Source organism: Vulpes lagopus, chromosome 2 (genome assembly GCF_018345385.1).
Source record: "Vulpes lagopus strain Blue_001 chromosome 2, ASM1834538v1, whole genome shotgun sequence".
NCBI lineage: Eukaryota > Metazoa > Chordata > Mammalia > Carnivora > Canidae > Vulpes > Vulpes lagopus.
This window is the reverse complement of record NC_054825.1, coordinates 60,825,791-60,849,251: the sequence shown is the minus strand read 5'-3', so window position 1 is coordinate 60,849,251 and position 23,461 is coordinate 60,825,791. Positions and strand designations below refer to the sequence as shown.

The 23,461-nt window shown below is 37.3% G+C and overlaps 1 protein-coding gene across 1 annotated transcript in view; it reads right to left on the bottom strand.

Annotated features, from left to right (window-relative positions):
• The window catches only part of PRTG (protogenin), a 120,067-nt gene that overhangs the window by 5,417 nt on the left and 91,189 nt on the right, over positions 1 to 23,461 (bottom strand). The window contains exons 12-17 of the mRNA XM_041744507.1: positions 11,940 to 12,035; positions 11,111 to 11,297; positions 10,252 to 10,379; positions 8,666 to 8,836; positions 1,808 to 1,990; positions 123 to 243 (exon numbers count right to left, since the gene is read on the bottom strand). Of these exons, the coding sequence (XP_041600441.1) occupies positions 123 to 243; positions 1,808 to 1,990; positions 8,666 to 8,836; positions 10,252 to 10,379; positions 11,111 to 11,297; positions 11,940 to 12,035 (886 nt within the window). The remainder of the gene's footprint in view (positions 1 to 122; positions 244 to 1,807; positions 1,991 to 8,665; positions 8,837 to 10,251; positions 10,380 to 11,110; positions 11,298 to 11,939; positions 12,036 to 23,461) is intronic.

Here is a 23,461-nt window from a genome sequence, read left to right as displayed (position 1 = left end):
TTATTTTGAAGTGGAAAATCCCAGTTACTCTAGAAGGCACTTGATTTCAATTTGCTTCTTGCAGTTACTGTAATTTAAATGTTTTTTTAACCACTTTGACATGTCTAGCAATGGAAACACACCTGGCTTTACTTCGGTATATCAAGATGAGAACACAGATGAGGATGCAGGTCAAGGCTATGCCAACGCCTACAGCAATGCCAGTCATTGATTTTTGGTCCAGATGGTAATAGCCTGAATAAACTAGAAGCAGAAACACATTTACTCAGAATCGATCAGAAAAAAAAATTATTCCATTTATCATAATTTTAAGATTGCTATTTACTTTTCTATAATTTTTCTTCCTCTCAGGAAAAATTTTGACAGTATCTGTGTCTAAGCAGAAAAGACTCATTACTTTTTATCAGTGATCTCAAAGATCAGTTTATATTCCCATACTGAAGATTCTTTGTTTTTTAAGATTTTATTTATTTATTCATTTGAGACAGAGAGAGAGAGGCAGAGACAAAGGCAGAGGGAGAAGCAGACTCCATGCAGGGAGCCCAATGCAGGACTTGATCCCGGCACTCCAGGATCACACCCTGAGCTGAAGGCAGATGCTAAACCACTGAGCCACCCAGGCGTCTCCCATACTGAAGATTCTAAATACGAGTTCTAAATACTGTATTATTACATCAAACATCAGTTAATAACTTCTAAGGCTAAAAGGCACAAGGCATAGATGTTTCTTAAACCAAAGGGTACCTTTCATGTCATGTTACTTTAAAAGCAGATATGTGTATTATTAAAGATTAGTTTTCTATATACATATTTGCATTTACATAGCAGTGCTCCTCAAACTTCAATTTGCACATGATCACTAAGGGATATACTAAAATACAGATTCTGATTCACTTTGTTGAGGGGGAGGCGTGATTCTGCACATCTCACAAGGTCTTGGGCCATACTCATGCTACTACTCCCTAGACCCTCTGAGTAGCAGGTATCTGAGATGTGAATAATCTTCCTCTCCTTCTCCCATGATAAGGTGGCTACTATGGGTACAGGTACCTTCCTCCAATGCTTAAATCTATCTGCCCTGCCTTTCCCTTTTTTCTTTCTCCTTCCCTGTTTCTCTCTCCAACCCCCCAAGCACTGAAGCACTCAATGACTACCTTCTGAGGAGCTATGAGTCCTTAATCCTGCTGAGTTCAGCTGGTATTTCCTCCATTTAAAGCCCCCATCGCCCTCCACAGACCCAGTCTCCCAAAGAGGAGGAAAAGAATGTATCTTGTGCTGTACTACAGGGATCCCAGGTTTTCCTTTGGGACAGGACAGTTGCTCTGAATGGAGTGAGGGTGGCTCTTTAAAGATATTTCTTCCAATTGCTTTTCTGGAGAGAAACAACTTTCTCTCTGGAAAGACCGTTTTTCTGTGGTAAAAACTCTTAATGAAAACCATGCTCTCAGCTTCAACACCACACACCCAGCACTGTTTATTTCCATGAAACAAACCTCCCTGGAAGCCTCCTCCCATCAGTTTTGGGACCGTGTGACTCCTTTGTCTTGGTGGCTGCACAGCTGGGAAGAGAAGTAACTGGGACACAGTGGTCTGAAAACCACAGCTCATTGTGAAGTAAGTTTGTTTCTTATAGAGTGCAGGAAACAACAGCCTGTAGCAGCATGGCATCAGGACTGCACCAGCAATTCAAGAAACCAAGTGCAGGTTTAGGGATATGGCCATGGTAGGAGAGAAAATAAAGTGCAGGAAAGCTGAAAAAACACTCTACGTTCTTAAGAAACATCAGTGACTGTGGCAGTATACAGACCTTTGGCATCAGCAGAATCCAAACGTCTGGGCTTCTGATTTGATTCAGAGGTTTCCTTTGGAAGTACTGCTAGCTCCACAGAATTTGAAAATGGTCCTTCCCCCACCTCATTGGATGCAGATATCTTGACAATGTACACATTTCCTGCCACCAGGTTTTCTAACAAAGCCATGGTTATTGCCCCTATAAATATATCAATTAGAAATTAAGTAAACCTTATTTTTTATCTTTTATTCATTCTTTCAAACACACAATCATGGCCCTTTACGTAAATATTTTTCCAATTTTAAAAGTAACATCATGTTCATGATAGAACATTTGGAAAATACAGACAGATACAAATAAGATGACAATCTCCCTCTGTTAACATTTTGGTGTGTTTCTGTGTGCGTGCATGTATGTATGCGGGCACTGTACATGTATGAGTACATATTTATGCATTTTTTATATTTTAGAGGTTTCACTTAACATTGTACCATGCACACTGCCTTTATTAATCCTTCTCTGTAATTTTGTTTTAGCAGTAGTTTTTTAAAGTAATAGGTATTTTTGTTTAGTTTTTTTTTTTTGTTAAGATTTTATTTATTTATTCATGAGAGACACAGAGAGAGAGGCAGAGACACAGGCAGAGGAAGAAGCAGGTTCCCTGTGAGGAGTCTAATGTGGGACTTGATCCCAGGATCCCAGAACCACGACCTGAGGCAGAGGCAGATGCTTAATTACTGAGCCACGCAGGTATCCCTGTTTAGGTTTTTATATAATGTTTTTTGCCCCCCAAATCTTACATACATATGTATGTAAAAATCTTATAGGATATCTATCTATCATCTATCTATCTATCTATCTATCTATACTCTACATAGATATGGATACAAAAAGCATTAAAAACATTTTGCAATGGAGTATTTCAAACACGGGTAAAGAAAGAATGGTATAATGAACCCATATTCAACAGTTTTAATTAGATTTTCTAAATTCAATGTGAAAGGCTTTTTTCTTTTGGAAATGTTTAGGGGTACCTAGCTGGCTAAGTTGGTAGAGCATGTGACTCTGAATCTTGGGGTTGTGAGTGTGAGCCCTACACTGAGTGTAAAGATTACTAAAAAAGTGAAACTGAGGGAAAAAAAGAGAAATGTTTAAACTACTTATGGTAATCACTGGTCTTGTTCTTCTTAAATTAGAAGCAACACAATAATTTTTGCAAGTGTTAATATATTTCCCCACTCTCCCAATCATTATCTAAAATTTCTTGAAAATGAACAGGAAGGAAAATGCCAAAGTTATACAGGAACAGAATGCTGAAGACCTAGACCTCAGATTAACTATCAAAACTACCACTAGTAATCCATCTAGCATCTACTTATCTCCAAAGTAACCATCACTTGAATTTATATGATATTTGGTATCAAAAGGTGTTTTCTTGGTTGGCAGGATGGCTAAGAAGGATACTTATTTGTCTACTGCTATTACTTGATGGGTCTTTCTACTCTTGTTCTGTCACTGCACCGAAGTATTTTTCTTACAAAAGGGACTCCCACCCTAGGAATTAACTCTAATGTTAAGAATGTAGGTGTAACAGAATTCAACCAGAAAATTGTTCCAGCACGGCATTTGTGAGTCGATATTCACAGGGAATCTAGCTTCCCTAAGGTGACTTCATCTCATTTTCCCCTCCACACAGAACACCACTAAAACAGCTTTGAAGAACTTACTATAGCTTGTAGCAGTCACTTGTGGGCAAGACCTGACTATTATTCTCTTACACTTGCTAGATATATTTCATGATGCAAGTGAAATGTGGGGTGATTTCAGAACTCAGGTCATGATTCAGAGGCCACCTCTGAGGTCACATGGTGTGAGGCAGCTGAACCAAGCAGCTATGCGAGGGCTGAACATGGCTTATTTCCATGTTCTCTGGTTTCAGCTTGGCTTGAAGAGAGTGTGAGCTACTTGAGTACACAACTGTTAAATAAACAAACTGATCCTTATTTAGATCAGGAAGAGTCTTTCTACTGTTACCATGTTCTTAGGCAGGTGAATAAAAACTAAAGGTGCATTGTGACGTGTTACAGTTAACTAGAAGGAAGAACATTTCAATTTCTTCACAAGAGGCATATAAATAGAGTTTCCATTTTAGCACAGAATACTTTACATTTAATTTTTTAAAATGCTTGGCAAAAACCAGTCCCCACCTGAAATTAAAGGTCTTTTCATTTAATTCAGATTTTACAAACAGATGAGCTGTGTGGACATGTGCTGCAAGCGCTCCTCTTCCTGCCACAAAAAGAGTCTTCCTTCACACAAAAAAGAAAACTAACATTCTGGCTCCTCTATGAGGAAAAAAGCAGTTCATTCAAAGCAGTTCCCAACTATTTAAGTGATGTGCCTGTCCTTATATTCTCTCAGCGCATTATCTCAATCTCAATTATTGTGATTATGCCAATCACTGCCTTTCTTATGTGTCTGAATCTTAGCTATCCTAGGAGTTTCAGAAACCAGACAGTATAATAGCCCCAGTGTTGGATCAATGTTGATCAAATGCTGGCATGCTACCAACTAAGTAATTTGTGACTTGGGGCACATTACTGAACTTTAACTTCCTCATGGGGGCAATAATCCCCACCTCATATAATTATTAGAAAGGATTAAATAAACTACCACTGGCAAGTGTCCCGACATATATAAGTGTATATACTCAATGAAAGTGAGTCTTCTTCCTCACCTCTGACCCTCTCTTTTTCCCTTTGAGGACAGAATTTTTTTTTTCATATTTGAACAGCTTAAGGTGGCTGGCATAATGCTTGTACAAGATAATTCTAAGTGCCAAATGAACTTATATTAAAATATGAGCTATTTATCACCAAAAGAGTGTTCATTTAGGATAAAAAAGCATAGGGTAAGATTTTGAGGTTGGAGAAGTGCTCCAGAATGCAGTCTCAGAACTCACTTCTGTCTACACTCTCTTAAGTGATTGTTTTCTAGTTCCACATTCTTAAAGATCATCTACTTATTTATACCTTCTTTCTATACCTGTCCCATGAACTTACCCCTCTTACTGCTTAATCAACTTCTCTACTTGGACATCTGGGACGCAACTCAAATTTAACGTGTTAAAAACCAAATATTTGATTTCCTCTCTTTTTTTCCTTCCACTCCTCATCAATCTGCAGCAAACCTCATAGGCTGTTCTTTCAAATTGTGTCTTAATAGCTTCTTATTACCCTTCTCATTGTCATCCCAGTCCAAATGCCCACTAACTCTCACGTGGACACTTGTATATCCAGTGGTCTCTCAACTTCTACACTTACCAACTTATAATCAGTTTTTCAGATGGTTGATAAAGCAATCCTTTTAAAATGTAAATCTGATGAAACGTCTTTCATCTCTCTTAGAATACATTTTGTGGTCTACAAAGTCTGGCCTATAAAATCTGCCCTTGGTTTCCTCTCCCCTGATTGCCTACTATGGGCTCTTCCCCTAGCCTCTAGCCTCCCTGGCTTTCTTGCTGTTCCTCTCACATGCCAAGCACACTTCTGTCTCATGGCCTTTGTGCTTCCTCTAATATGTTATTTTTTAATTTATTTACTCATGAGAGACACAGAGAGAGAGGCAGAGACACAGACACAGGCAGAGGGAGAAGCAGGCTCCATGCAGGGAGCCAGACATGAGACTCGATCCCGGGTCTCCAGGATCACGCCCTGGACTGAAGGTGGCGCTAAACCGCTGAGCCACCCGGGCACATAACTCTGCTTAGATGTCATTTTTTCCAAAAGGACTTAGCCTTACTACCTCCATCACTCTGTCTCTTCCCCACTCCACCCCACTGTAGATTTTTCTATTGCATTTATAATATATATTACCTGGATATCTGCATATTTGTTTGTGTGTCACCTGAGATATAAGCTTCAGTGGGGAATGAACATTGTTTTGTTCACTGTGGTACTGCCGATGTCTAGGAAAGAGCCTATCACACAGTAATCACTCAGTAAGAATTCATTTAATAAATCAATTTGTTCCTATTATTGATACTCTGATTTATTTGATGAATGTTGAGTTAAATTCCTTTATTGGAGGACTTTAATTTCCAATGTGAATCTCTAATAGGAGGAAATGATATATTATTTAGGCTAAACTTATTTTAGTCATATAACTTTTTTTGTTGTTTTGTTTTAAGAAAGAGCATCTTTACAATTGTGGGAACCTCATGCTACAAGGAACAGAATTCAGGAACTGCTATAGTATATGGCATGACTTCCGATAGTGCCTTCTAGATGTTACAATAATTGATTACTTTGTGCTAATTTGTTGCATATCAGGAAGGTAAAGGGTTTTAATTTCTGACTCACTTTAAATTACACACAAGTATAATTTCATATCACGTTTCTGCTCAACCACTTTACCTATTTTAGCTACAAATATCATCTGGTCATAAGGAATATTTTTAAAATGTTTTCACTAGTGAAAAAATCTTATTCCACTTGGCAATAAATATGTGAATTAATTATACACATAAATATGTATAAGTAATAGGTAAGATTAGTAGATATAGAAGAAATAGTTATATTTTCCCTCTTCTTCCTCATCTTTTTCTACACTTTCACCTTTCTAAAAGTTGCCACAATTAAACATTAAAGGTCATTTAACATTTTATTTTTTTCTTTGAATGCTATAATGTATTTTTTTCTTTCAGTTTAAAAGTAAGTGACTCAGGGGCCACCTGGCTGGTTCAGTTGGTATAGCATGCAACTTGATCTCAGGGTTGTGAGTTCAAGCCCACACTGGGTAGAGATTACTTAAACATAAAATCTTTTTAAAATAGATAAATAAAAATAAAACTAAAACTGGGTGGCTCAAACCCTTTATGTTATTTGCTCTCAAAAAAATAAACTCAACTGTTTTTTACCTATATTGTTTATTCCATCCTTCATGAAATACCAGCATTAGTTATAAAAAGGGTTCTCTACACTTAAAATGCAAAAGCTTTTTGTTGAGAATTTTTCCTAAAATCATAAGAGTAGGATAATGGCAAAAATAGATTTTTTTTTCTCCCGTGGATGATTATATAGTTAGAAAGACTTATATAGATGTAAAAACCTGCAATTACAATCCATTTTACTACTGGGTCATCAATTAGGCAAAATGTTGTTTTCTGAGACTTGTCTGAAACTGACTAATGAGTGAGTACATTAAAAGGAACCAAAACAAAATACAGTTTCTTTTTTAAGCAAGTACAAATGAAGAGCTAAAGGGAAGAAGTGCTCATGTGATAAATCAGGTTAGCCAGTGGTCAAATGTGTCAATAAATCATTTTAGAATTAACTAAACCTGAATTATACATTTTAAAAATATTGTGGTAGTTTGGTAAGAATAATCGCCCCAAATAAATTGTACTCTCATCTATCCACACCCATGGGCAGTCCTCTCCCACACTAAGGCTGGGCTCGCCTAATTTGCTTTGCCCAGTGGGACATTAGCAAATGTGATACAAGCAGAGGCTTGCAAAGCTTTGTACGTGCAGCTTCTTCCCTCTTTTCTTGATGTTAGAACTCTCTCTTGCTGTTTTTAAGCTACTCACACTCTGTTGAAATCATGAGATGATTTCAGTCTCATGAGTGACCTCAGGAGAAACCAAAAGAAGTGTCCAGCTGATCCCAGTTCAAACTGCTGACTCACAGAACTGTGAGAGAATAGGCTGGCTAATTTTTAAAGTGGTTTGTTAGGTAGCAATAGATAATTCACACAAATATAAAATTGTATTGCTGGCAGGTAGTCATTATTTTCAAGTCTTTTCAGTGACTAGGAAAGCACTACTTAGTGGGGCTTCTGCATAATGAAAAATATGAATGTATGACTATTAAAATTCCAACTAAAGTATACCATTTGTTTTACAATTGCACAGAGTTTTATATTACATCCACATAAGTGTCTTTAAAGTTTATCTTCTCCATTAGGTAAATATTCCCTTTAAAAGGTAAAATGTATGTACAAATGCCTAATACTGTAAAAATGTTTAGACTTTGGAGATGGCCAACAAATTTCCTTCTTGAAATCCTTCTGAAGCTTTTAATTGCCTGGCAAACCGTTCTTTTCCCAGTATGCATGTCTGAATGAAGAACGTGCCAAAATAATGAAGCTTTACTATTTATGTGATGGCCCATCTAAAAACTGGCATGTCGGCCTTGCCCAAATGGAAGATTCAAAAATATAAAAAGGATATAATGTTAAAAGTATGTAGTAAGAATGTTGAATGTTTTAGAATTCAGTTTTTCCTAGCTAAAAAAAAATAGTGTTAAAACTTAAATTCCCTGTACTTAAGTGTATCCTGATATTCATATGGGTCGATTTATTTGTATATGGACCATTTTAGTATAAAGGTCTGCTCCCTTAAGCCAGATCTTCTTCCAGTGTTTGGTACTCCAGTGCAAGACATATCACCACCAGAAATCTAGTAATCAACTATAATAATTCTTCCTCCCTTACCCCATTCTTTCTCTACTTAAGCTACCAAGTACTGTCAATTTTACCTCTCTAGTATCTTTTGACCATCCACTCCTTTCCATCTCAGTAACCTAATCCAGGCTTATAGTTTCTTTCCTGGACCACTCTCATCACCTCCTAGTCTCTACATTACTTTTACCATCCCTCCTACACCAAACCTGTTCTATTCACAATAGTCATGAGTGATCTTTCTAGAATATGTATAAGATATTCATGCTTAAAGTATGCTAATGGTTTCCCAATGCTCTTTCAATAATTACTTCATAAATATAAATTCAAAACAAACTCTAGGTCCTTCTGTTTGCTTATCATAAATAATCTTACTTTTCATCCTCTTTGATAATTTACGATTATATTTACCTTCTCGGTGTAGGACCTGCCACTCTCCTGCAATCCAGGCCTTCCTGGATGCATACAAGATGGTATAGCGCGTCACTACAGTCTCTGGGCCATCAGGGGGTTTCCAAGAAACCAGAGCAGTGTCATCCTCTATCAATGTCACTTTTACTCCAACTGGTGGGCCTGCTGGTGCTGTGCACACATGTAGAAAATATTTTATTACCAGGATTAAATGGTGATAAATACTCAAATACCTGCTAATAGACCGATACTCAGGAAAAAGAGTGTGAAAATCTAGAAACCGCTATAAAAACATCTCAGAATCACAGCTTTTACAAGTCATTAGTAATAAGAGTAAACTTCTATTTTTTTCTTCTTTTTTTGAGAGTTAATTTCATTTTTATAATGCTTAAAACATCCCCCCCCCCAAAAAAAAGGAAGAGATGGTAGATTTCTAGAATCTAGAATTTCTAGAATCTAGAATTTTAGGGCTTTGATATTGTTTTGCCAAATTGATGACTAGAAAGGTTTACAATTCCACCAGTAGCACCCCAATAGGTACTGAATCTAAATTATGTTTCTTTCTTTTTTAAACACAACATTTTATTTATTTATTCATGAGAGACAGAGAGAGAGAGAGAGAGGCAGAGACACAGGCAGAGGGAGAAGCAGGCTCCATGCAGGGAGCCTGAGGTGGGACTCAATCCTGGGTCTCCAGGATCACGACCTGCGCCGAAGGCAGGCGTTAAACCGCTGAGCCACATGGGCTGCCCAAATTATGTTTCTTACTAAAATGTACAGAATATATATTTCACTTGATCTAGGAAGCCACTGAAGAAAATAATTCTGAGACTAAAACATTTAGTTATTCTCTAAAAAATTGTGAATCGGTGATTTTACAAGGCTTATTATTAGACTAATAATTTATATCTGTGAAAGCAGGCACGTCCTGGGATTTTAGTTGACCCTATGTTTAACATAATATAAACTAAAAGTGTGAAGAGTTGACTTTTGGCACCACATCACATATGGAATATAGCCAGAAACACAGCCAAGAGGCCCTAGGCTCACTGAAATAAATTTCCTTCCTTTGCTTTCTCTCAGCATAATTAGAATAGAGCTGTGACAGTCCTTATATAGAACACCTATTTGTTCACCCTCATTCTAGAGAAAAGGAAATGCAGGTCTATAGACATAAAATACCTTAGTGAGAGGCATGGGTAAGCTACAGAAATGGTGCTTGATAGGGTATCATCATAGCCACTGCAAAGTGCACAGCCAAGCCGCCACACACATTACTCCTAATGTGGGTTCCTAGCATCATTAAATACACTATTCACTCACTTCCATTTTCAATTATTTGGGTACATTCTTGAATAGCACACCTGATTTTGGAAAATTTAGCGTTTCCTAAAGAGACACTAAATTTAAGTCCACTGGCTTGTGTGATATATACAGTGAGAGGAAAAAAATTTACTATAATAAAAGAAAATAAATTTCACAAGAAACGAAACAAATGCATACAGGTCAACCAGGGTGGCAACCACAGTAGTATCTTTTTTAAAGCGACATCTCTCTTTTTTAAACATTTAGATAAATGTCTTTACCTTCTGGAAGTGTAGAATGGTAGACTACAGGACTCCAGGGACTGGAAAGCTGATCCACATGCAGTCGTACAGCAAATTCATATTTGGTGTTTGGTTCTAGACCTTGAACCAACATATGAGTTTCTGATCTATAAAATATGTAATGAAGTTGTTAATGTTGGTCATACATTGTTTCTAAAAGATTATCAGTATTTCAGTCAATACAGGTAAGCATACTGTTATAATTTATTACCTCACTTTCTTTAAAACAATTTTTTTAGACTAAAAAAGCAATCATATTTGACCACCTGAATACTATTTAGTATTATCCTATACAAAGTAGCCTACAAATTGCCTCTCTGATAGGAAACTATGATATTAGCAGTATAAAAATATCCCAACACAAAGGGATAAGGGATTTCCTCCGAAATACTGGAAGTCAAATAATTCTTTTAAATCGTAATGATGGGCATTTTTCTAACTGCAACCAAGAAAACAGAATAAGATTTATTTTTTGATGCCAGGGTGAAAGTGGTCTTTTGTTTTTTCCTTAAAACATGCTATGTTTAGCCACTTGAAAGTAATAATAGCTTCTTGCCTAATCTTGCTGCATGAGGCTGAGGAAACAAAAAAAATAAAAATAAAATAAAATAAAATAAAATAAAATAAAATAAAATAAAAATCACTTACAGAAACTAAATGTCAAAAAAATGCAGTTTTCAGAACTGAATATGGTAAAGATGCAAAATTCCCAGCCATTTTATAAGTAAGGTAAGTCCTGAGACAGATGCTTACAGCTAAAGGTCAAGTTGGCCCAAGATAAAATAAATGTGAATGAAGTGAAGAGCAAAGAAAACCAACATTAATAAAAGCTACATACGTTTGAAGGTATAGAACCAAAGAAGCATTCTGTAGGCCGACAGGGTTACAGCGGATGGTGTAGTTAATTATTTGTGCAGTGGTGAACGCAGGCCTCCTCCAGTGCAGGAAGATGGAAGATGAGGTGTTAGCCTTCGCATAGAGATGGTGAGGTGGTGGTGGAGGAGGAACCATGCGATCACGAACAGCTATTGAAAAAGACAACGTTAATTTACTGCATAGCATAATATTATTATAGAAAGTGGCAAAATGATAAAAATCACAATTCTCCACCCTATTAGTTGACTTTAGGTTCTCCTTCCATTAAAGAGGTTCATAGATACATCTCGGATGTATTATTCAATTCTGAGCAACTCTTCCAAGAGTTAGATGAGGAATCACATATTATCAATACTTAGATGGTAGAACAGAAGCACCAAGAAGTCAAACTACTAGCCAAAGACATTCAGAAGGCCAACGATGGACTTACAACTACACTGAGACCTCTTCAATAGCAATAAAACAAAACAGGTCTTAGCAGCAGTAAAACTGAAGGTGACTGGAAGCAAATAGCCTCAAGATTAGAGCACGTAGGTATTCAGGGCTATTTTTCCGTTACATTTCTAATGGTTTTCTGCTTGCAAAAGTAAAATAGGTTCTTATAATTAAATACATCTCACTTAAATATTCATTTTGAGCATGTACCTGTTCAAGACAATATGTTAGGTGCCATGGAAGATATAAAACCACCAATGATTCCATGTAGTAATGAAACTTAAATTTACAGAAGGAAGAGGAGAACAAGGCCTGTGAACCATAGAGTGACGTATGCTACCATAACTCTTACTTACACACGCATCCCGGAGTGCTGACGGTCTGATCAGCCTGATAGCCATCTTCTATGTTGTTATAAGCCAGCAGCCTCACATGATACTTTCTTCTGGGGTCTATAAAGAAATTAACAGGTAATAATTTGGTCCAGCCCTCTAGATATCAGTCCTTTAGAGCCTTTGTAGATTTTGGTTTAAAAATCTTTTGGATGCTGGGGTGCCTGGGTGGCTCAGCAGATGAGGGAGCATCTGCCTTTGGCTCAGGTCATAATCCCAGGGTCCTGGGATGGAGTCCTGCAACAGGCTCCTCAGAGAGAGCCTGCTTCTCCCTCTACCTATATCTCTGCCTCTATCTCTGTGTCTCTCATGAACAAATAAATAAAATCTTAAAAAATATATACATAAAAATAAAAATCTTTTGGGTGCATAACAGTTCTAAGTAAAATGAGATTTTTTTCCTTGCTCTATCTTACATAATGACTCAGCAATTCACCTTAGTATGACATTGCTACTGTGACTGTTTCCCAGTGATTTATAATTGTACTTAACCTCGCTTCAAACAATTACGTTACCACTGTAACTCTTCCTCTTCCTCTTCAACTGGCTAGAGATAGATTCTTGATTCTAAAAGCCCTGGGAGTCACCTGATGGATCACATGTAAGAGATGACATTACAGAGACGTTTTTTGTTTAGTTATTTGAAGGTTGGCTACCTTAAAAAGCATGGAACTCAAAGTGAGAATATTTTCCCCCTCAAAGGTAAGGATAATTGTAACTGTCATCCTTTAGTACCTTTAAAAAGTGTTATAACCACGTGTTATTCAGATTTATTTCTACATGTGCCCTTTCCATAAACCTATTTTCAAGTTGACAGCTAAATTCACCAAGAAAGAGGAGTTGGAGCTCCCTCTACTGGTGCTGTTGCAATATGAAAATCAAAGTCCATCCCATACATACAGAAACTAAAATTTTTCAGGTTTTTGAGGAAATAAGTGGTTATACATTTAAAAATTTTTTTAGTATTTGTGATTATACATTTTAAATCACATATTTTGGAGCATATTCAAGAAGTTTTAATGATAGAGATACATTTAAATATAACTGTTTATGAAAACAGTTACCTAGAGAGTACTTGCTTAGGACAAAAGTAAATACCTCTTGAGAAATAATGTATTTCTTTTTTTCTCCCCAGTTTTGCTGAGGTGTAGTTGGTGAATAGAATTGTATATATTTAAGGTATATGAGTTGATTGACCTATCTATACGTTATGACGTGATTTCTACAATCTAGAAATAAACATATTCCATCATCTCACATAGTTACCATTTTTGTGTGGGTATGTGTGTTGAAACAAGATCTATACTCATAGTAAATCTCAAGCATATAATATAGTATTGATAACTATTGTCACCATGCTGTGTACATCAGATATCCAGCACTTACTCATCTTGCATAAGTGGAACTTTGCATCCTTGAGCAACATCGCACATATCCCCCACCCCTGACCTGAGCCCCTGCCAACCACCATTCTACTCTCTGCTTCTATGGGTTCAATTATTTTGGATTCCATACATTAGAGAAATCATGCAATAACTGTCTTTTTCTCTCTGGCTTATTTCACTTAGCATAATATCTTCTAGGCTCATTCATCTTGTGAAATGGCAGGATTTCCTTCCTTTTAAGGCTGAATAATATTCCACAGTGTATATAAGCCATATTTTCTTTATCCATTCACCTACCAGCAGACCCACATTGGATATAGAGATTACTTAAATAAACTTTAAAAATAAAAATAAATAAAAATTCAAAAATAAAATGTGAGGTTTATTAAACTTTCCAAAATAATTTAAATCTGTACATTTTAAAAACTGATATATTCTATTAATATTCAAATGCATTAAAAGTATGTCCTAAAATATCAAATTTTTATTTCTGTTTCTATTCATTTGACAAAATTAAAACCACAAGAAGAAAAATTTATATAATTTAGAACATTTCTATACTTTTTAGATAGGAAGTAGGAAGACTAATATTTTTTTAATATATATTTTTTTTAATTTTTATTTATTTATGATAGGCACACAGTGAGAGAGAGAGAGGCAGAGACACAGGCAGAGGGAGAAGCAGGCTCCATGCACTGGGAGCCCGATGTGGGATTCGATCCCGGGTCTCCAGGATCGCGCCCTGGGCCAAAGGCAGGCGCCAAACCACTGCGCCACCCAGGGATCCCGGAAGACTAATATTTTATTTTATCACAGAAACTGGTTTTTGATACTTTGTTTTATTTGAGTAACACAAAACTTCCGTAAGTGTTCTTCCCATTCTATAGACTGTGGTACCAAGGTGTTAAGTACCAGGTCCAGTGTTACACAAAGCTAAACTAAGTACTTGTGGATATTTCTATCACAAAGAACACACAGTATCCTTTAAATTTACACAAATACATGTGCTTTTGTCACAGCAGGTAAGTTTGTCATAATCAATTTTAAAATAAAAATATTTTCAAACACTTTATAAAATAGAGAAAACACAGAAATACATTTGGATTTCATTACTCAAATGATTTCCAACATTAAGCCCTGACATTCTAAGATTCAAAGATTTTTGTTCAGGTTAATGGCAACTTAATTTGAATCTGTGTTCTTCTTTCTTTCCTCCTAACATACTGTTGAACTCATTAGTTAACTGAATCCTGAGTGCCATCTTACAAATACTCCCTCTGAATGGTTACAAATGGAATTCATTTGGCCCTCTGCAGTCTAGTTCTTCACACATATTTCTTTATTCTGTTTCTACTCAATCAGAAGAGTATCTTTAGGAAAACCTTGTGAATGTAGAGCATCATGCCAGGAATTAGGAGATACAGAAAAAGGATGGATGAAACAGAGTTTGCCCAAAGTAGCTCACATTCTCAGGGAACCAGACACAGATAAGGTCAGCTCTTACAGAAAGCTGATTTTGATGAGGGTTGTGAGTATGGGTGGAAAGATTAATCTTTTTTTCACTGTGCAAACAATCAATCAACACTTCATGAATATTTTTCTGGAATGGCTATTTATTTTTAGTCCTAAAATCAATTCTACATTTTCCCTTTTTTGTCTTTAAAAAAAATGAGTTGCTTACATTAAATTTTAAACCCCAAATTAACCTTTTCTTGTTGATCAGAATCAGTCATGTGTCCTGAGAAAATGAGAGAACAGCACACCTAGCACCTGTACAACCCACTCAGCACTGCAACAACCCAGTTCGAAGAGATGCTCTTCTGGCACCCATCTGGAAGTCATCCAAGTTGCCAGAGCAACCATCTCCAATGCTGGGCTCCTTCCCCTACTCTGTTTCCATGAGGTCAGGAAAAGGCAAACCATTAGGCTGACAGATCAAGTACATCAGGTGCATGAGATTCCTTTCCATCCATTTCTTTCTATTCCATTCCATTTCTATCTATTCCTTTCTATCCATTCCTATCTATCTTGCACGGAAAAAATATAACAAGAGCCAGGATAATTTTGGAAACTGTTTTACTGGAAAAAAATAAGGAGAAGGAAAGCCCATTTAAAGTCTGTTCAGGAGCTCTTGGGTCAGTTAAGCATCTGCATCAGCTCAAGTCATGATCCCAGGGTCCTGAGATCAAGTCCTGCATTGGCTCCTTGCTCAGCAGAGAGCCTGTTTCTCTCTCTCCCTTTGCCCCTCCCCCTGTTTGTGCTCTCAATCTCTCCCTCTCTCTCTCAAATAAATAAATAAAATCTTAAAAAAATATATGTCCACATATGATCAATTCTTTATGTTCTCCAAAGAATCTCATTTAACAAAACTAAAGTGTCGGGTTGGGGGTCAAGCTGAGCAGCAGGCCATATGCATTTGCCATGTGCTTCTCTTAGGCTATGAGAAATATGACTCCAACCTCAAAATCTAGTCACCTTATTATTTTGGTTTGTTAATCCAGAGACCCTGAAACAACATGTTGTAGCACAAGTCCTAAAACTCTACAGTTCTGAAAAGACCCTCCAACACATAAAGGACAAAGCAGAGACCCAGGATCAACACTGCAAAATGCCACAGGGAACCATTTCCAAGAACTGCTAACAGTCCCTCTTGAATCAAGCATTGCCACGTATGTGGTGCTTGGTTCCACAAGACTCAGCAGATGTAGGCTCTGTGGTTTAGGGGGAAAATAGCAGAGTCAGGAAGAGCAGCCACAAAGAATAGTACAGGCCTTCTCAAAACCCAGTAAGGGGAAAAAGAAGAAAGGGAAAGAGGGGAGAGAGTTGGTCCCATTTTCTTCAAAACTCAACACAAGAGGCATAAAAATCACTCATTGGGGTTAATTCTTAATGGTCTCAGGGATGATGGTTCAGACAGGTAGTATTTGCGTTTATGGTTAAACTTAAAGATTTAGCAAAATATAAAGATGGAGGTTCAGGAATGAAAACTGAAAAATTTAACACAAACCTCCAGTGAGTGTCTGCTTAAGTTAACATAATCATGGTCCCAGCCAAATTAACTTAAACTTTTATTATGGAGTCAACCTCTGGCCAAAAAATGAATATCTCCTTCCTGACATTGCTATGACTACACTCCTCTCTTCTCTGGCTCTAGGACTTGCCTCATCTTATTTCCTTCCTGATTCATTCTCACCACTAACTCTTCCACTTGAGTTTGTCTCACTTGAGAAGAAATCAGAACCAGAGGTCTGGTTAGCCAAGAAAGATTCACAGGTTATCAAATATTTATCAAATGCCTACTAAAAGACACTATATGAAGACTCAACAATTAGAAAGCTGTAATTCTTGGGGTGCCTGTCTGGCTCAGTCGGAAGAGCATGTGACTCTTGATCTCAGGCTTGTGAGCTCCATTCTGAGTGTAGATATTACTTAAATACATTTTTTTAAAAATAAAGTAAAAAGAAAAAAAGAAAGCCATAATTCGTGCTTTTAATTTCAATCTACCAGAGTATAGATGGACAAATTAATATTCTGTAAATATTATTTACTAACTGTATAGACTTGAGCACATTTTATAGTTTTCTAAGCTTTGTTTATTATCATTTGGAAAAAGACAAAAAATCCCTTACAGGAATTTTAAGAGTATTAAATGAAATCATGGCTATTAAGGACTTCATACTGTTCCTACAATTAGTAATCACACAGTATTATTATTGTTGTTTTTATAATGAGGAAAGTTGCCCAGGAGAACAAAAAAGCTACTACCAAAAATATAGTACACTTAAATATGGGAATCATCTTTGTAAAGGCAAATAAATATCAAGAATGTTCATTCATACAACAAGGTCTGGAATCCAGAATGTCAGTAAGTGAGCTGTTGGCAAATACTAAAGCCTGAGCTTGAACTATTCTCTGTCCTCAATATTCCCTGGTTTGTGAATCAGGCAAAGGCTCTCAAGTGTGTGTCTGACTTGTATATATGATTGAAGGAGCTGTGTTCTGTGTTTATGGCCACAAGAATGCTTGCTATTTTGGCAACCATGTCACATGGTGCATAATCCTCTCAGTTTCAAATTCACCTTCACCCATGTTAATTTAATAATCTCTCATCTGCTAGCAAAGAAACTACCTGATGATATAAAAGCTTTAGAAAACAACATAATAGACTTCTTCCCCAGTGGAAGAATAGCAGATTGTTTCATGAACTGGAAATATGGAAGTTGGAGGGCTAGCATCAGCAACAGCAAGCAGATGGAGACAACAAATGCATTCATTCTGTTAATTATATCCAGTTTTAACAATTAGGTATTTATTACCCTCAATGAAGAAGAAAAAAGTTAAAAAAAAAAAAAGAGATTCTCTGTAATGCCAAGTCTTTTAAAGATGTACTGATCAAGGACCTAAATTTCATTCTAAAAGCCCCTGATTTGGACAGCCCAGGGGGGCTCAGCGGTTTAGCGCCACCTTCAGCCCAGGGCCTGATCCTGGAGACCGGGGATCAAGTCCCACATCGGGCTCCCTGCATGGAGCCTGCTTCCCCTTCTGCCTGTGCCTCTGCCTCTCTCTCTCTGTGTATGTGTGTGTGTGTGTGTGTGTGTGTGTGTGTGTCTCTCATGAATAAATAAAACCTTTTTAAAAATAAAAAATAAAAAAGCCCCTGATTTAAGAATACTCTCTCTGTGTCTCTCATGAATAAATAAAACCTTTTAAAAAATAAAAAATAAAAAGCCCCCGATTTAACGATAATAGTGCATTAGCTGTATCTTTACACATTTTAAGTAACTTGCAAAAAACTTTGCTATAATATACACAATTTTCATTGCAACGTGTTCCCAAAGACCACAAAACAACAAAAAAACCCATGTCTCTTCCAGGATTTTACTTGAATAACTTGCACTTCTCTTATAGACCACTAGATAGCACCTGTGTGCATGTACGGAGCGTATTGGCCCCCCTCATCCCACTACTGAAGGTGGGAGCTATTCAGGTACCAGCTGAAACTATAGAGCAATTCAAACAAGTGTGCACGGAATAGGGCTATTGCTTAAGTTTCAGCAAAAGAAGGTCTGTATGAAATGCAAACAGTGAAAAGGAAGAAGGGTGCCTTAGATCAGTACTTGTCATATATGTAAATATTTCACATGGAGTTTTAAAACCTCTGTGTGCTAGATTTTGCTTTTGTCACCTGAGCTCTACAGAGAAGGATGCTGAGACAAACAAGACAACTTTCCTAATGACTCAACACTACTCTGAAGCTAAGAGATAGTCTAGCCCAACAGTGAAGGTCTCAGATGTCAGGCCCAGGCTGCCTGGATTCCAATACTAGCTAGGCCATTACTGTGCAACCTGGGGAAGTTATTTTCACTCTCTGCATCTTGGTTAAAATCAATTATAAGATGGGTAATGATGATAACAGAATCTACCTCTCAAGGCTGTTGGGAAGAGGAAATCAATTCACAGAAAGTGTCTACCTGAGCACCAGTGTATAACAATAATATACTAATAAAAATGTCAAACGTAATAAAATAATTACTAGCAGCATCACATTACTCCTAATCCCTGCTCCCTCCCAGGTAGAAGGGCAGGCTGGCATAGTGTTTAAAGGATAGACTCTGGAACCAGACTACTTGGGTTTGAACTGAGTTTCCTCATCTATAAAATGGGGATTAGATGGATTTATATTTATAAAATGCTTTTTTAAAAAAGATTTTATTTATTTATTCATGAGAGACAGAGAGAGAGGGCACCAGGGCTGCCCTATAAAATGCTTTTTAAAATGCCTGGCACAGTACTAAATAAATGACTATAGAGGAGAGGGCTGGTTGGAGAATTAGAGGATTTGAATTTTAATCTTGGATTTAGTAGCTGTGTGGCTGCAAAAGGCAGTCCGCTGGAAGTTGGTTTCCTCATCTTTAAGATTAGCAAATTGAAATATATCAGTTGTTTTCAAATTTGTTTAGGTAATAATGTATTAGGGAAGCTAATTAGGGAAGACAGAGGTACAAACAAGTATCATGCAAGACAGGAATAACTACAGCAAAGAGATTTGTTAAGACTAAGCGAATTCAAAAGAAGGAAAGGTTACAAGTAGTTTTTTATTGCGGGGGAGGAAGGCTTCATTGAAGGAGTCACGCGGGCAGAACTGGACCTTACAGTAAGAATAGGGAAGAAGAGATTAAGGCCAAGGAAAGAATACAAGCAAAGGCTCAAGGACAAGAATATGTGGATCAGGGATGAGTAGTGGGGAAAAGTTTGGCACGGGTACATGAGTGAAGATCATGTAGAAAAGTTAGGCTGGGGGTAGATCTCAGAGAGCTTTGAGAACCAGGTTAGCCATTGTGGATTTTGTTATATAGATACAAAAGATGGCTTGACTAAATGGAATTGTTGAGAGAAGGGATTAATGAGGAGTCAGAAAGCTCCCAAGTTTCCAGCCTGGGTGGACCAACAGAAATGGAAGAAGACTCGCAGAGTCAAGGACATGCTGAATCAGAGATGCCAGAGGAACATGCACGTGAAGCTGTTGAGCAGGTGAGAAAGCATGGGCTGGAGCTGGCAGTGAGGATGGAGAACTATAGTCAACAGTCATGTACACGGAGGGCAGGGTACCAAGGAGGAAAGACAGCAGGGACTAGAAAGCTGGGCGGCAAGTGGTGTTAAGGAGTCATGAGGAGAACCAGGAAAGCAAAATATCATGGAAGCCATGAGAAGACCAGCTGACACTGTCCAGTGGTACTGAGAAGTCACTGATTAGTGACTTCTGGTATCTAGGTCCTTTAAGAGAGTAAATTCATCAGGAAAGTGTGGGGTTGGCGGGTAGCAGAAAACATGGACTTAAGTAGCAGGGAAGTAGGGATAGAGCTATAAAGGAGAATGAAAATGAAAATTAATTATTTTCTGACATGTTCCAAAATGTTAATAGTGCTATCTAGCTGTATATGGTAAAATTTTTAGTTATTTTGCTTCCTATATTTCTGTTTACAATAAATATGAATTGCTTCAGTAATAATAAAATAGTCAAGAATTATTGGGGGAAATTATCTTTTATATGCCAACAAGCTACTATATACTTTATATGCATTATCTTAAATAATCCTACAACAACAACAACAAAAAATAATCCTACAACAGCCTTATATATTACTAATATTTAAATAGGGATGGCTGGGTGGCTTAGTGGTTGAGTGTCTGCTTTCAGTTCAGGTAGTAATCCCGAGGGTCCTGGGATGGAGTCCCGTATGAGGCTCCCTATGGGGAGCCTGCTTCTCTCTCTGCCCTATGTCTCTGTCTCTCTCACGAATAAATAAGTAAAATCTTTTTAAAAAAATTTTTTTATATAGATAAGGATAACTTCTACTTAAATAAAATAGCTTTCATCTCAAAATTAAGCATTTTTCTGTACAGAATATCCAAAGCTGTATTTCAAACTTACCACATTCTTCAGTATGTTAGAAATAACTGAAACTTGTTTTAGTGCTTCAAAATCATCTTTCTTAGCATCAATTACTCTATTTCCACAGCACAGAGCAGCTGGTTTCTTTGCTTTTAACTTATTTTTGTTGACCTTCAGCTCCAATTCTGCTTCTAGGCCTATTTTCTCAAAGCCAGGGGCCCTATAATCGCTAATGTTAGAGAAGCCGGATAGCAAAACATGTGATAACGTGTAAATTAAGAGAACACATTCTAAAGAACGGTATCATTTCTTAATGAATGGCTTCAAGACTTAAACCCCTTTTTCAGGATGTCTAGGTGGCTCAGCAGTTTAGCCCCTGCCTTTGGTTCAGGGCATGATCCTAGAGTCCCGGGATCGAGCCCCACGTCAAGTTCCCTGCATGAGGCCTGCTTTTCCCTCAGCCTGTGTCTCTGACTCTGTGTCTCTCATGAATAAATAAAATATTTTAAAATTAGAAAAAAAAAAAACCTTTTTTGGCTCATTTCTGGGTTTTAGGTTATCTCTGAAGTAGGCCCTGAATAAATGAGTGACATGAATGTACATTCAAAGTAGATAAATACACAGTAGAACAAAAATAGAATAACCAGAGATGTAACATTAAAGAAAAAAGTAAGGAGAAAACACTCAAGAATTCCAATCTTATCAGATTTTGTTCATCGTTCTGCCCTTAAACTTCTTGAGGATACAAAAGATAAAAACTAATAGGTTCGCTTGGTAGGAGGTTCCCACACCACACTTTCTCCCAAACACTGAAGACCAAGTGTTCTATGACAGAAGATAAACTGAGACAGCAAAACAGATAGACATCCATTCAAACTCCACAGATTCTTTGTTGTAATACTAACACTTCTAGAAATTTGGTTTCCTGGAAAATGTATAATAGAAAACTATTATTTATCAAGTATATAGCTGTGGACCAACAAAAAGAGATAGCATTGGGGTCATGAAAACCAGGCCTTTGTTTCCTTCAGCTGCTGTGTTGGTGACATTCCAGAAGCCTTGAAAAGAGTCGGGCTGGAGTGGACAGGTCCAGGGTAGATAAAATTAAGAAAACATTTGAGGTCAGGACCATGAGAAAACTTTTATCTGACATGAATAATGCCACCTCTGGCATTGTTTCTAAAATCCAAATCTAGGTTAAGACTTAATGAGTTTTATTCCCCATCCTTCTACGGAAACTTCTCAGGTGGTGGGGCAAAAGTCTTCCTAGGACCCAAAGGAAGATAAAGTACTCGCATCTACTTTGAGACAGTCCTTGCCACTTGGTTTAATTTAGACATGGAACATGTTTAGTAAGACATCTTAAGAAAATACAAAGCAGGGGATCCCTGGGTGGCTCAGCGGTTTAGCGCCTGCCTTTGGCCCAGGGCATGATCCTGGAGTCCTGGGATCAAGTCCCACGTCGAGCTCCCTGCATAGAGCCTGTTTCTCCCTCTGCCTGTGTCTCTGCCTCTCTCCCCTTCTCTCTGAGTCTCTCATGAATGAATGAATGAATGAATGAATGAATAAATAAATAAATAAGAAAGAAAATACAAAGCATTACTTTAAAAATCACTACTTACTACTTTAAATTATTTACTTAAAATACCAGTATAGAAAGCTTTGCTAATGTTAGCCACAAAGTGTCACAATTAAGATGGCTACAAAGCATTAAAGAAATCAAACAAATTAGACTATATTTGCAGAGGTAAGTAGCAATCTGAAAATCTGCTGATACAAAATTATCACATGTGAAGTCCGGAAATGTTAAATTAGGAAACCCTCAAAATAAGTAAGAAAGGTGAAATTCTGAAGGATGAAACCTAGTATTTGGCCCAATGTCCACTTTTAATTTAATCTTTTGTGCTACAAGGTTTTGTGTGAGTCTTTTCAGTGCCATTGTTCCCCTGTGGTTGGACTAGAGAGCCCCTTGGTCTGGCTAGCCAGGGTGACTGCACTGCCCCCAAGCCTGTCCCTCAAACACAATACCCCCCATATAATTATTCAGAGAAGAGGCCAACAGTATGACTGCTGTGACACCTGGGTCACGGCCTCTGACACAAGATCTGGGGCCAGCTCAAGTCTGGTCCAGCAGCAGAGGAGCAGGAAAAATGCTAAGGGGGAAGGGTGGGAAAGAAAAGCAGAGTGGAATACTCTGCTTTAAAATGCTATGTTTAAGCACAGTAACAAAAACACAAATCATATGTAAAAAATGTGATTTGCGTTCATGTTATCCAAACGTTGTTAGATTGTATGTTTCTCTGAGAGAAACCTTAGAGAGATGAGAGCAGGCCTCTTTCAAGTGGGAATTCTTTGTTTTCTATCATCAGACTTACATTAGGATAGAAAAAGTTAATTCATGATGGTTAAAACAATGCCTGACATGAATGTGCTCGCATGCTAATTTAAAAAGGTTTCTTTGGCTAAAATAATGTAACTTTTACTTAAAGCCTAGTTTAAAATTTTATTCTTTGTTTATAAACTGAATTTCTATAAGGAATTAATGATAAACATTTGTCACATCCATTTTAAATTTAAAGGATTTTTGTCAGTGATCCCTATGCCAAAATGTTATGTCTGTTCTGTGATAATACACAATATTTGGATGTAATATAGACACGTTGGCAGATGGAGTGTGCAATCCCCCACTGCCCAAATTTTCCCGTGTT